The sequence below is a fragment of the Dermacentor silvarum genome, chromosome 7 (assembly GCF_013339745.2).
Source record: "Dermacentor silvarum isolate Dsil-2018 chromosome 7, BIME_Dsil_1.4, whole genome shotgun sequence".
Taxonomy (NCBI): Eukaryota; Metazoa; Arthropoda; class Arachnida; order Ixodida; family Ixodidae; genus Dermacentor; species Dermacentor silvarum.
In genome coordinates this window covers 101,605,505-101,618,927 of record NC_051160.1, presented here as the reverse complement: position 1 = coordinate 101,618,927, position 13,423 = coordinate 101,605,505, and the positions used below count along the sequence as shown (strand labels likewise).

General features: G+C 46.5%; 1 protein-coding gene across 1 annotated transcript in view; it reads left to right on the top strand.

The window, feature by feature from the left end:
• The window catches only part of LOC119458318 (E3 ubiquitin-protein ligase HECTD1-like), a 123,449-nt gene that overhangs the window by 94,142 nt on the left and 15,884 nt on the right, over positions 1-13,423 (top strand). Inside the window, 11 exon segments of the mRNA XM_037720149.2 lie at positions 141-520; positions 3,893-3,970; positions 4,686-4,954; positions 5,375-5,750; positions 7,003-7,091; positions 7,725-7,855; positions 8,576-8,621; positions 9,404-9,596; positions 9,957-10,039; positions 12,517-12,534; positions 12,536-12,645. Coding sequence (XP_037576077.1) covers positions 141-520; positions 3,893-3,970; positions 4,686-4,954; positions 5,375-5,750; positions 7,003-7,091; positions 7,725-7,855; positions 8,576-8,621; positions 9,404-9,596; positions 9,957-10,039; positions 12,517-12,534; positions 12,536-12,645 — 1,773 coding nt within the window.

Below are 13,423 nucleotides of genomic sequence, written 5' to 3'. Positions count from 1 at the left end.
TCTTGCAATGACCCTAACCCTTCCGTGCTGCAGTATGTTTGCATAAATATCTCTCGTAGTCTAAGTGTTGCTTCAGCACGCCAAGTCCCATGTTATTAATTGTCACTGTGCCAAATCTGCCATTTTCTCACCTTTGCCAGCATCAAGACGAGTGGCCGCCACCGGGACAGCGCTCTGTTGCACCACACTCGTGCTGCTCCGTCTTCGGGAGGCGGCACCGGCTCCGAGGCCAGCCGCACGGGCTCCTCCAACAGCATGAGCGTGTCGGTGCCAAACCTGTCGCTGACACTGGGCCATACCAACGAGTCCGTGGCCGGCCTGCTCGAGACGTTCGCAGCCGTGCGGCGCGCGGGCAGCAGCAACGCTGGAGGCGGTGCCTCCTCGGCGGGCAATGCGGCTGGGTCGCTGCTTCCGCCGGCGGTGAGCGCGGCGGTGGCCAGCGGAGGAGGGTCACTCTTCTCGCGTGGCTCGAACAACGTCAGCTCGCTTGTCCGCTTGGCACTCTCCTCCAACTTTCCAGGTGGGTCGGAGTGGTCTGTTTGCGTTCGAATGGGTTCTATCCAAGCTTTGCCAGTTGATTGAGTGGCCTGGGGCCAGAATGGTGTAAGAACTCCATTCCAGTGTTTTTATTTTGCAAGGGAAAAAGGGGCATCCAGCCAAGGGTAGCGTGAAGGTACGAATAAGAGTTTTGTGCGGGTTTTTCAGAAAGCTTCACAGTTAAAAAAAAAAAGTCTTGGTTTAGGAATCAAGCCCGAGAACAATGTCTTTCTGAAGTGGTCACTCTACCTGATCGTGAATTTTTCTTCAACCGCAAAACTCTGAAAAACCTGTATGATCTCTCTCTCTCTCTCTCCCCCCTTTTTTTTTTGCTTTTAGCTGTGATGAAAACGAAAAAGTTGTGCAGAAATGCAACTATCCAAAGAAAAATTTTGCTCGATCAAGCAGCACGATGAACAGGGATTGTGAAAAACAAACCTCGAGGTCAGCTCTGCTGCAACTCGGAATGTTGCACTGAGCTCTCCTGGTGCCGATTCTGGCGTGTTAGCACTGCTGAGGTGCATTGTGATTGGTCTCGTCGGCATTAGCGTTGCCGGCCCGAGTGTCGTAGCAGGCCATCCCATGGGTCTAGTCATCTAGTGTACCTCTGCTTGGGTCTCTGGAGTTACGCCCATGGAAGATAAAGCCGTCGGCTGTGTTGTCCTGAGGTGGCACCGTTTTGGTGGTACCTTGGCGACGACCGTTGACGCAGCGGTCGCTTTGAGAGTTGGTGCTGACCGCTGATCGTGCACAGTGCCTTAGTATAGCGACCGACAAGCTCGTTTGTACTACTTTGACAGCAGAATGAGGCATGCAGTTCACATGGCATATATTGGGGCGAAAATTAGATAGGGCGTTTTTTCGCCCCGCCTCTTTTTCGCACTGGTTTGCATCGCGCCAAGAGCGGAAGCAAGCAGTTGATTAGTCCAGTGTGCGCTTATATGTGGGTATCCTGTTGTTCTTGGGGGGATGGCTCAAAGCCTATCGTGATAAAGGACTTAAATCTAAGAGCTGGAGGTTTTAAGATTCCATGAGCTCAATCTCTAGAATTCTCGCCGAGACTTGAGACTCACTCTTAATGTGGCATCACAAGTGCTTTCATCCACTCCTTAGCTTGAATAGTTGTTTTGCCATAAATCGCTGGCTTGTTTGAGCTCGGGCTTGGTGCAGAGATGTCATTTGGCAGTCTCTCTTGTTTAACCCTTTCCCTACCGTAGACGAGCTGGGCTTGTCCACGCTCAAACAAGCACTTGCGCACTGCTGCCTTCGAGCTACCCTGATAAATTTTGCTTAGTTCTCTTTGGCTTCAACAGATGGCACAGTAAAAAAATAAAACCGCGCTCAAAGCTTCCGTCTTGATCGAAAAACGTTTCGATGCTGGCAACTGGGATTTAAAAATGGCATCCTCCTCTGTACGTGCGCGTGCCTGCAACGGTCCAACGCGTCCACTTCTGAAAAAAGGAGAAAAAAAAAAGCGTTTGTTTGTGGACGTTTTGTCGGACTCGGACAGTGAAGAAGTTCGATTCTCTTCCGAGAGTGGCAGCGACGATACTGACCAGCGTATCTTTTCGGAATCATCGGATTCTGACGACAGTGTCTCAACTGTTGGCAGTGCCCGCCGATAGATATAAAGAACCCCCCATCGCCACCTCCTAGGTTTGTTCTCACGGCTGGCATAAAGGTACCTATGAAAAGTGGATGGAAACTGTGCGCGGTATTACTACAGAAAGTCGGACAATCTCTGGTGAGCAATGCAGTGAAGCCAACCCTCCCTCCATATTGTCAAAAAATTATTTTGTGTGTATCTTACAAATAAAGTGCCTTTAGGGGATATATGTTTGGTTGTTTCAAGATACGTAGAATTAGGCAAATTTTTAAAAGATCTGTGTTTTTGTATTATTTTTGGCCAAAAATCTCGGTCGGGAAACGGTTAATTGTAATATTCACCGCATTAATTGCCTTGCACGATCACAGCAAAAAAATGTGTTTTGTCTACTACAATGTCAAGCGTTAAAAAAATGTATAAATTCTAGCTTTTTAAATATGCAACGTTTGGTGCTTGGCAGTCATAGATAGTGGCTTGTTTCTGTGCTCATTGCAGCTTTCCCCGACGTGAATTGCTTCTGGGCAATGTTGACTTAGGGCTTGTTCCCTTTTTTTTTTTTTTTTTTCTTTTTTTTCATTGAGCTCTTAGATGTTGAACAGCACTTACTTCTGGGGGTGTGCGAATACTGAATGGTAGATTTCGAATCTGATGTTGAATTAAATCAAGAAAAAAGAGCCAAATATTGAATCGAATATTGAATATCGAAAGCTTTTCAGAAAACTTGTTGCTGACAAATTTTGGGCAAGAGAATGTAAATGTAGTACTGCACATGCTCAGATGTCTTCCAGCATTTCATAAAAATGTAGCAAGTTATCAGTAACTTAGGTACACAGAAATCAAGATATATAGTAAGGTCCACTCTTATTGAAGGGAACACCAAATTCGTATGCTCAGTTGCAGTTTTGGTTTCTGAGTCCTGTAGAGTATTATAGCCTATAGCTTAAATTGAAGCTCTCCGGAACTCTTTCGCGTGAAACCATGTATTAAAGACTCAATCCTTGTTGGTCTGATTACCGTATTTTTAAGTGTATAACCCGCTCCAAAAACTAAAAAAATTGAACAGTAATGTTGTGGTGCGGGTTATAGGCAAATTTCTCTTTACGGTGTGGCTTAACGGCTGTGTGGAATGTGCTGCCGTTATCTTCAGCCAGCTGCTGGCTGAAGATACGACGTGGACAACTCATGCATCCACGAATAGAGATTGTTGCTAAGATTTAAGTGTTGTTGTGTGCAGTTATTTGCTCGAGATATAAGCAATAATTTTTTTTTCTTTCTTTCTGGACTGTTGTAATTAGAGGTGATAGTACGTGGAAAAATATGTTATAGGACGCCTGGATTATGCGACGTTTTTGCGTAGTCGTGAAAAAGACGTATACAGTTCAACCTCGTTATGACGAAGTCAGACCTGACATGAAAATACCTTCGTTGTATCCGATATTCGTTATAAGCATATATATTTACAACACACCTATCTTTGCAAGAAAATTTTTATTTACTTCGTTATATTCATGTTCGTTATACCGAGCTTTTACTGTAATCGGTGTTCCACTGTGTATATTTATTCAAATGACTTGCAGCCGAGAGCGACTGTCTTAATAGAGAGACTTCTTAGGTTCCCTGCATGTTCGAGTGCATGCATGTGCAGTGCGTTTACATTGCCATTTCTCTTTTGTGCAGAAGCGTGCACTACCATCTTGCCTCATGCGCAGTGTTGTTTTGATCATTAACAACTGAATGCGTCTCTTGCAGAGGTGCTCGCCGACCTGCTTGGCGACATAGCTGTTGGCAATGAGGCGTCCTCCCAGCTCGGCAATCATCTGCCTGCTGGTGAGCTGTTCTCCGCTTGTTCTATCCGAGTTTTGCTCCGGTAGATTAGGTGGCCCTAGTTCAGCAACCTCTTTAGTTGCAAGAGAGTAGAATGTTGCAGAGAACAACATTCACACGTCGTTGCGGGTCATGTGTTTGTTGGCGCCATCACATAGCACCTCCTTGGGTGCAGTCAAGCATTGGTAAATGAACACTCGTATAACTAAGTAAATCTAAAATTTAGTTGCCATTCCTTTACTTAGTATTCTACTGCTATAATGAAATGGAAAATGCAAGATCCGAGGTGGTATCGGTTGCAGGCAAAGGGAATATCTGTTCACTAACAGCTCGATATCCACTCAAACCTTATGACGAAGTTGCATCCGACACCAAAATACCTTTGTTATGTCTGATTATCGTTATAGGTATATACGTTAATATTAGCAAAACAAAATTTGCAAATTGTATCTTTACTTCGTTATATCTCATTTTTTGTAATACCCATGTTCGTTATATTGAGGCTTGACTGTATAGCAAAACAAGAGCAACTTTAAATGGCACAGTCTTGATGCGCATACACATCTTCGCCAGTAGATTGGCTGGCCCACAATGTTTACAGGGTTTACTGTGTTGGCCCAATAATTCATTGTATCAGTGTTTCCGGCAGCAGTTTTGAATTTTAGTTTGATGAGGTGGTCAGCCAAGTGGAGAAAGTGACGGGACCTGTTCCCTGCAGGTGGCTTCCTGAGCACGGCGCAGAGCTATCCGAGCCTGACCAGCACCACCACCACAGCGGGTGGCACAGTGGCGGGTGGTGCCGGTGGCGGCGGTGGCTTGACCGTCAGCCTGACCTCCATGTCAAGCGAGAGCGAGCAGGACTTCCTGGAGACCTGTCGGGCCACGACACTCATGGCCGACCTGGAGGACGACGACGATTTGCCCGATGACGACGACAATGAGGACGACGATGACAATGAGGATGACGATGACTATGAGGATGTTGTGGTAAGTGCGGAGCTTTTCCTGCCCCCTATTTTTTTTTTACCCCCTTTCTAACCAAGGTCTGAAAATAATTGCAAACAGTGGGGTTGCAGGTTGGAGAGGAGAGAATGGGCGCTGTTTTCACTGAAAAGGACTTTCCACATGTACCGTTATTTCATGTCCTTCTACTAGTGTACGGCCAAGTGTGGCTTGTTAAACTATTGCAGCTTGAGAGGAACCCTAATTTATTAGTGTTTGCTGCAAATGGTGAAAAAAAAGCGTTAGTGAGCCAGAAGGCTGGTTGAAAGGCACCCATGAACATGAGTTTTTACCGACTCCTCTTTCCCAAATACATATTTATAACCTGATTGATTGATTGAGTCTCCATCCCCCGTTGCTTTATTCTTCTTCTCAAACCTTCCTTTTTGCTTCGTGTCAAACCAGGAGGAAGATGGCATGGAGCTGCGCAGCGGCAAGCGCCGCAGCTGGGACGACGAGTTTGTGCTGAAGCGGCAGTTCTCGGCACTGATCCCGGCGTTCGACCCTCGCCCGGGCCGCACCAACGTGAACCAGACCTCGGACCTTGAGATTCCTCCGCCAGGTCGGTCCCCGCCGTCTTCCTCTGTCTTGTCTCTCTCACCCGTGCAGTCGCGCCGCAAGGTGCGGAACTGCGGAGGCACCGTTGTTGTGTCGTCTGCAGTATTGTCGTCTGCCGCGAGCGGTCGTAGGCTGCCCCACCTACAGCAGCAGCAACAGCAGCACTCCCATCCACACCATCACCACCAGCGGCATCATCCGCAGGGACGAGATTCGCCGCGCGGTAGGTGGCGAGCTCGACGGAGGTGTTGCAGCGTCTCTGGAATGGCAGCAGTTGGATGTTTCCGAGCACATCTGTTCTTTTTATTTTGACTTACCCTCTTCCTTGTCTTTCTTCATGGGACTCGGACTCTGTGTATTCTTGATGGTGGAAGTTGATGGTTTGTGGCATTTCCCATTTTTTCTCTGAATGATGTGTCATGTGACTGCTGGGTCCTGGTGATCTGTATCTGTCTGACTGAAATTGTAACCATGGAATGACCGTCTCTCTGTTCGGATGCAGCTGTCTCTATTAGCACTCCTACCATGTTCAAGACAGGCTCTAAGCACAACCTGTGCCACTGCGTGTCGGTATTTGCTCGTTTTGACACTTACCTCAAGTTTGAAAACAGCAGCAAGTCACTTCAGTAGATTCGATGTATGCTTCGAGACTGTTTGCAGTAAAAACTGAATGGCCAAGTCAAATCGGACTCGGCGGCATTCAGCTTAGTGTGCACTGAGAAAGATGCACATGAAGGTTGTATGCTAGTGGATTAAAATTGCTTACCGATTGCAGCTTGATAGCGTTTGCCCCGTTTTTACGACTGCAAAGTTTTGGCATAGAGAGGTCTTAATGTAATGACAGGGTTACAGTCTGTCAAGCTGTAGATGCAGATGTCTCTTTGTTAGTTATTGCATTGCACTTTTTTGGCAACACTCTGCGACACCAGTTTTGTTTGTCTGCACTGTCACTCACGGATACTGCACCTGTTGTGGGAGCCTGTGGTTGTGGTGTCTTCCTTGACTTTTTCTTTCTTTCTTGCAACAGTTGTGTTTTTTGTGGTGTGCACTTGAGGGGAGAGGCAAACTTTATTGGTGCTCCTCCTCACTTTTGTTTTGTATTTTTGGTGCAGTTGACAAGTGTTACTTCAGCGTAATGAATGCCGAAACAAGAGCTACTAATGTAGTGACAGTTGTTCAGAGACACCCGAGTGGTGCACTTGTGCTTAGTTTATCCGAAATGATTTGTGGTAGGCTGCTCTTATTGCTCACAAGGAGTGTTAGGCAGCACTACATTAGTGATGACAGATTGGGTCTGCACTGTTGCCAGTAAAGACATCTGGACTTATCTGTGTGTGTTTTTGAGGGTAAGGGTTCAGGGTTTGTCTGTGCAAGTCGTAACGAACAGTGTCGCGTGACGTCACTGTCTCGGCCCGTGTGGTGCCCGTCACGGAAAGGATTGCTCTGACCCGGTGGGCTTTTGCATCTCTACCCAGGCACGGACGAAACAAACGCCGAGGAAGTCCGGGAATCGACGCTTCAGCCACGTTTGCAGCTCACCCTCAAGGGACCCAACCTTCCTGGGGTGAGTGGACGATGTCGATTGTGCCAGCTAGAATTGCTTTACACGATAAAAGCAGCATGTAAAGCAACGGAAAACAGGACCCACCAAAATTGCTCTGTGACGTGTGGCATTCTGCTTCCGAGCGCGAGGTCCACAGGTTCAATTGACCCAGTTAGTGTCTGCATTTTGGTGGAAGCAAGAATGCAGCACATTAAATACCTCAAATGATCGAATCTTCAAAAACTGCACATGCCACATCATTGAACGATTGGGCCAAGCATCCCTAAACAGCCTGCATCCCAGTGCTTGACTTCATGCTGCACCAACACCTTCAACACTGTGTTTGCACCAAATCGGCACTTTCTGAACACTTCCAATTAGTGTTGCAAGCCGCATGGGAGACTGGATAAAACCACAATTTATGGGCACACGAAGCTTTCTTGTTGATTCATAACAGCCCTCTCCGTATGTGACAAAACCTGTTCAAGCTCTCTGGTCAGCCTGCTGTTGCATTCTTGGTGCACCAGAGCTGTAGTTGGCGAGAGCAAGTTCTTGCTTCTTCATGCACGGAGCAGGCCACGTAGTTTAGATGAATTCTGTGCCATGGTTTTTTGTCTTTCTAACCAGTGAAGTGTGTAATTTTCTCGTTGGTAGGTTCCAGACCTGGAGGTGGACTTGGTGGACCCTGAGTGGACCATCTTCCGCGCAGTGCAGCACTTGGTCCAGGTGTCCGAGATGGGCTCCAAGCAGGACAAGATCCGCCGCATCTGGGAGCCCATGTACATGTGAGTGGCCCAGATTGATTCCTGTTATCCAGAAGGTCGTTGCCTCCGATTTTCGTGACATCGCAAAACTGAGACATTAGTTAGTTCTCTGTCTCTTAGTAGGCTGTGTGGCAATCTGGCTAGAAGTGTTTCACCTCCTTAGTGATGAATTCCGCACAGTTTTACTTTTTTTATTAATGTATTTTTAGACAGTTCTTGTTGTGTTACTGTAGCTATGAAATAGAATGATTTGTGGGACCTTGTTACAAGAGGACAAGGCTCCTTTGTACTACTGCAGCATAGTTTGCTGCATGCTAATGCATAGTTTGCTAATGGATGACTCATGCCAGCTGTTATCAGTAGGGCAAGGCACTGAATATAACTCCACAAGACTACATGTCACGCTAGAGGTCTTTTTTTGTGATGCGTAATTTGAGCAGGTGCAGTACCTTGGTGTATCTTGGTACAGCAGCTTCATAGTAGATTCTTGCAGCCTCATTGGCTGTTCCTGCCCACAGCTGTCACTCTATCCCGAAGCTACTGCAAGGAGCAGTGCGGTTAAGCAGAGATCTTGCCTAATCTATCTCAATGTGCAACTGCTGAGATTGCAGGCCAGAGCATCAAGGAGATTATGGTTAGGGTGTTGAGCTAACCCATCCCAGAGCTGGCATTTACTAAAGAGCGTTGGAACTCTGGCAGTGACTGCTTCGTATCTACAAGGGAAGCACTGTTCCATTACAGAATTGTCTACAAGGCGGCAAAAGAAGACTCATCACCATCAAAAGAGGTGAGCGGAGGCTTCCTGTTTTTTACGATATGTCCAGCTAGCACATTTCTTAGAAATTCCTATTTGCTTAAGCTCGCTAGACCCATTGTTTAGTTAATTGCACATTTCCTGCTGTCTTGTGTGATGCGGCATTTTGGGCCCACCTGTTGCGGTAAATTTCCGATTAGCCTAACAGATTTGCAACACCTTCATGTTGATCCTGAAAGGAGTGAATCATATACAGTGAGCAATAGTGTTGGTAAAACAGCAATCTGATAAAAATTTATGCGAGAACTGAATTAGTTCTTCGGGATAAAAAGATACTTCATTTGCTTTGAAGGAACTTTCTCTCATTGCCTGGAAAGAATGCAGTGGAAAACACTACTGTGTGATAAAAAAAGGAGGAGGAGTAAAAGAGGGAAGGAAAGGCTGGGAGGGATAAAAACAAACTTCAAGTTTGGTAATGGGTCTGCTATGGATGCAAAAAGCTTATGTACTTTCATCAGATTGCATGTTAGGGAAACCCAGGTGGTCGAAACTAAAACCGGAGCCTTCCACTATAGCCTTCCTCAAAACTAACTGGCTGTGCAGTTTCGAGACGTTAAACCCCAGAATCAACATTTTCGACCCGACATGCACGTGTGAGCATGAGCAGATGTCAAAACACAGACGGGAACCTTCAGCCCCCTGCTTGTGCCTGGTCTCCTCGCGTTAATGTTCATTATGTGTGGCCCCCATGGCAATTAGCCCAATATTCAGTGTTGATGCAACGTGACTGGAGTGCGCGTTTTTGTGTCTCTCAGGAGCTTCCCCGGCCAGTGCCCGTGGTGCGGCCTGCATCAAGCTGCAAGAGCAGCTCGCGGGAGGGCGGCCTGTCCGCTTACTGCCCAGGCACAGGGTCCGCCCTGGAGGACGGCGGCTGCACTGTCGACGATGTGCTCCAGCTGCTCCGTCTGCTGAGCACGCACCGCAGCCGTGCTAACCACGGATCTATTGGTAAGAGCTGCCCACTCGTTCGCATTTAACAGGGACCCAAAGCGATTGTTGACAGTTGTGCTCAAATGCTCTAATTTGGTTACGATGTCTTTCTGTGGACATAAGGGCTGAAATATCCCATATTTTTCCATTTAATTTTATCAGATTGTTGAAAAAATTTCGGATTTGATATGATACAATTTTTGCTGACCAAGCTTCATAGCAGTGGCAGACATCAGAATCTGGGCGATAATTGTCACTATGATTATTAGCAAGCTATGTGTTTCTATGATGTTAGGGACCACTGGCCATAACTTTCATTCTGACACGAGGGTTCTGCTTCCTCCCCCCCCCCCCCTCTTTCTTATCCCATGCAAGCAGGCATTGAGGATATCCTAAGCACAGTGACCATGGAGGATTTCCTCAGCAAGAAGATCACCAACAAGCTGGTGCAGCAGATCCAGGTGTGTTTACGGAAGCTTTGTGCCCTGTATGTTCTATGACAACTTGAATGCCTGCACTGTGTTATGTCATCTTGTCTGAAACCTCTTGTTTGCCATAAGAGTAATCGCACACGTAAAGAAAGATTAAAAACGTGCCGAAGGGTACACCAAAATTTCAGAGGTAACAGCCATCATTCGCCAAGTGCTTGCTGGATGGTGCCACAGTACCGCACTGCAGCAAACCAAGGCAGGTAACATCTGTGCCTTGCTAGTGCATGTACAGTCAAACCCGGATATATCGAACCCACTTATAACGAATTACTGTGTATATCAAACAGCTGTAAAATCCCCTTGGAAATCCCATGCAAATTTATATGGCTGGTGCACGCGTATATAGAACGCCCATTCACCAGCACATTCGATATATAGAACTCAGCGCCACGTAGAAGACCTCAAAGTTCACTTCTTTGTGCACTTTGAGGTCTTCTGGCACCTGTAGGTGGAGAAGAAAATGTGGTCAGTTGAGCCCCGTCGAGCTGTTCAGCTAGCCCGCGTGCTATCTTGAACATCAACATTCCTCCTTTCCGATTTTCGTGAGTCTTTGTGTGGGTTAAGGGCCTATTCGAGAGTTCATTTTCCGCAAGGGATGGCTGCTGCAAGTGCAAAGAAAAGAATCAACTTGGACTTTGGAATGAAATTGAAAGTGATCCAGCAATTTTTTCCAGGTATAAATAAATTTTGTTTTTTTGTCCGAGTTGTGTGCAGTAACTTGGTAGCCCTCCAATGCACTAATCGGTAAGGTGCCATTTGCCTCGGGGCCTATTATTTTATATATCAAATTACCTATATATTGGAAAATTTTTTGTGATCACCTTCAGATTCAATATGTCCGGGTTTGACTGTACACGTGGTTGCATACGCACGCCATCAGGTTCCATAATTTGCCATCTTAAGTCCTTTCAGTCGCAGTTTTATGAGAAGAGCCTTTAGTTTCTTGATGCATGAGATGCTTCAAGTGCATGGAAGGCCCACCACTCCTTTGAAGTCCTTTGCAGAGCCCTTTCCAGGCATGTGCCTAGATTAAAGAGGCCCTAAAACACTTTTTGGATGTAGTGAAAAAAAACAGTGCCGATCTGTTGACGAAGCTCCTGTGAACATATAAGCCAAGTATTATTGCACTGCATGCAGCAGGGAATTTGCAATCTCATGTCAAAAGCAGTGAAAGGACACTTGCTCTTGCATCCGCAATGTCCTCATCAAAAGCTGATAGAAAGCAGTTGGCCGACCAACGCTATTGGCTGGTGTCGTGAACGCGAGAACATTCTCAGTAATACATAATTGCTAATTCTGATCTACATAAACAAAAATTATATATGTCTGTGATCTCAAAAAGACTAGCGTAGCTTGCACTGGAGGCGCAATGCTAAAGAGACGGCGAAGCTGATGGGCACCTAGCTAGTCTTTTTGGGCTAGGCTAAGCACTACCAAGTCATCCCAAACATTTTTCTGGAATTTATTGATTATTGATTGGATTAACTATTGGCTTGTAAAAGTACTGAAAGTTGGCCGAGTTGGTAGCTATTCATCTTGAAACTGGAGCGCGCACACAAGAAACGAGGACAATAAGGCAAAGGTAAAAGACAGGCGCTGTTCTTATTTGCCTTATTGCCTTATTGTCCTTGCTTCTTGTGTGTGCGCTGCAGTTTCAAGATGAATTGCTATTGGCTATCTATTGGCTATCGATGACTGACTAAGCTTAAGTAGTCCCAATCGTGCTTAGCTAGACTTAGCCAAGCTCAGCTTCGCTAGTTCACAGGGTTATGTGCCATTGCGCTTGGACCTTTTGTGCACTACCACCAGGATCGGCCCACATTTTTTGTGGACGACTAACGGAATCACGGCCGGCTTAAACAGCTCTGCTGTTAATAATTCCATCTCTGCACTGTGCCTGCTGTGCTTGGCCTCAGAGATGTTGGCGGTGTGCGGCATAGCGTAGTCTACCGCAGCCTCCACAGGGTGCCACGACGAGCTCTTTCGCTGCCGTGATAGCTCAACATTTGGCCGAGGCCTTGCCCTCTTGGCTTCTCCACTCTGTGGCTTCCAGCGCACTAGCGGAGACGAAAAGAAAGAGAAGGCTGGGCATTGGTACGATAACTCCACTTATATTTGAAGGATTCTAAAAATGTTCGCAGCTTGAGATTTCCGGGACGGCGTACTTTAATGTAGTGAGGCCATTCTATGATTAGTTACCAAAAAAAGTGTTTCAGGGCCCCTCTTAAGATCAAGATTACAGTTTGAGTACTAGCAAAGCCTTTGTGCACCGTAGAAAGCCGTCTTCGGGCCATCTGGAAAGGGCACACTTCCCCCCTTGTGCCTCCACAGTGTATCGCTGCCTGTTTTTAGTGCGCTGGTGTTCTGAAGTCATCGAGTTGACATCGAAAACTGCTGTGAGCGTCAAAAGGAACTATGTGACAAGCAGTTCTGTTGCCACCTTCCAGGATCCCCTGGTGCTGTCAGTCTGGTGCTCAGCCAGACTGGTGCGAGCACTTGACCTACAATTGTCCCATGCTGTTCCCGTTCGAGACACGCCAGCTTTACTTCTCTTGTACAGCATTTGGAGCATCGCGGTAAGTTCTTTGTGTGGATCCACCTTGATTTGGTCTGGCTTGTGCCGGTGCTCGGGGACGATTGTTCTTCCCCGACAGTGTAAAGAATGAGATCCGAGTAAGCCCCGAAAATGTGCATGAGTGTTCTAGCAGGCACTGTGCATTTTGCTTCCAAGGCCTGGAATGTGTGATGGCAGTCATTGACTTGCAAGCAGCTCTCAAGCAATGGGAGGTGCTTGGTTGGGTGTGCAGATTGATCGTGATTAATCAGACTCGCGCAACTTAGAAAACTGCCGTGGATGGCTTTTGGGAGGACTTTGTTGAAGATGTATACACTACAATAAAATTTCGTTAATTCGGAAAATCGGATAATTCAGGCTCATAATCTTGTTTCCGTAGGTGTATGCATTATAACAGCATCAAACTCTCGGTAATTAAGATGTTTTTGACCGCTCACCGAATAATTCGAACAAGTAGTTGCCGGCTGGTTACCCATGAACCCGAATGCCTCTTTAACGGTCATTAATCTACCCCGTACGCCAAACCCGAAAGTTAAAAGGTGCCTCACTGACGACCGAGTGGAGCCGGGCCTAGTCATGTGATGCGCAGACGCCGCTTCTGCCTGTCACAGAGATTGGCCTTAATGAGTTGACAATACTAGTCTACAGAAGCCACTTGCCATAAAGACTGGTTTTTGGAATAAAACTGAAAAAGAGATTTCTATGCAATAGAGGATTGCCCCAATATTGAACTGAAAACCTCATTGGTATTCAAGACTATATAGCTTCTCTATTTCTTC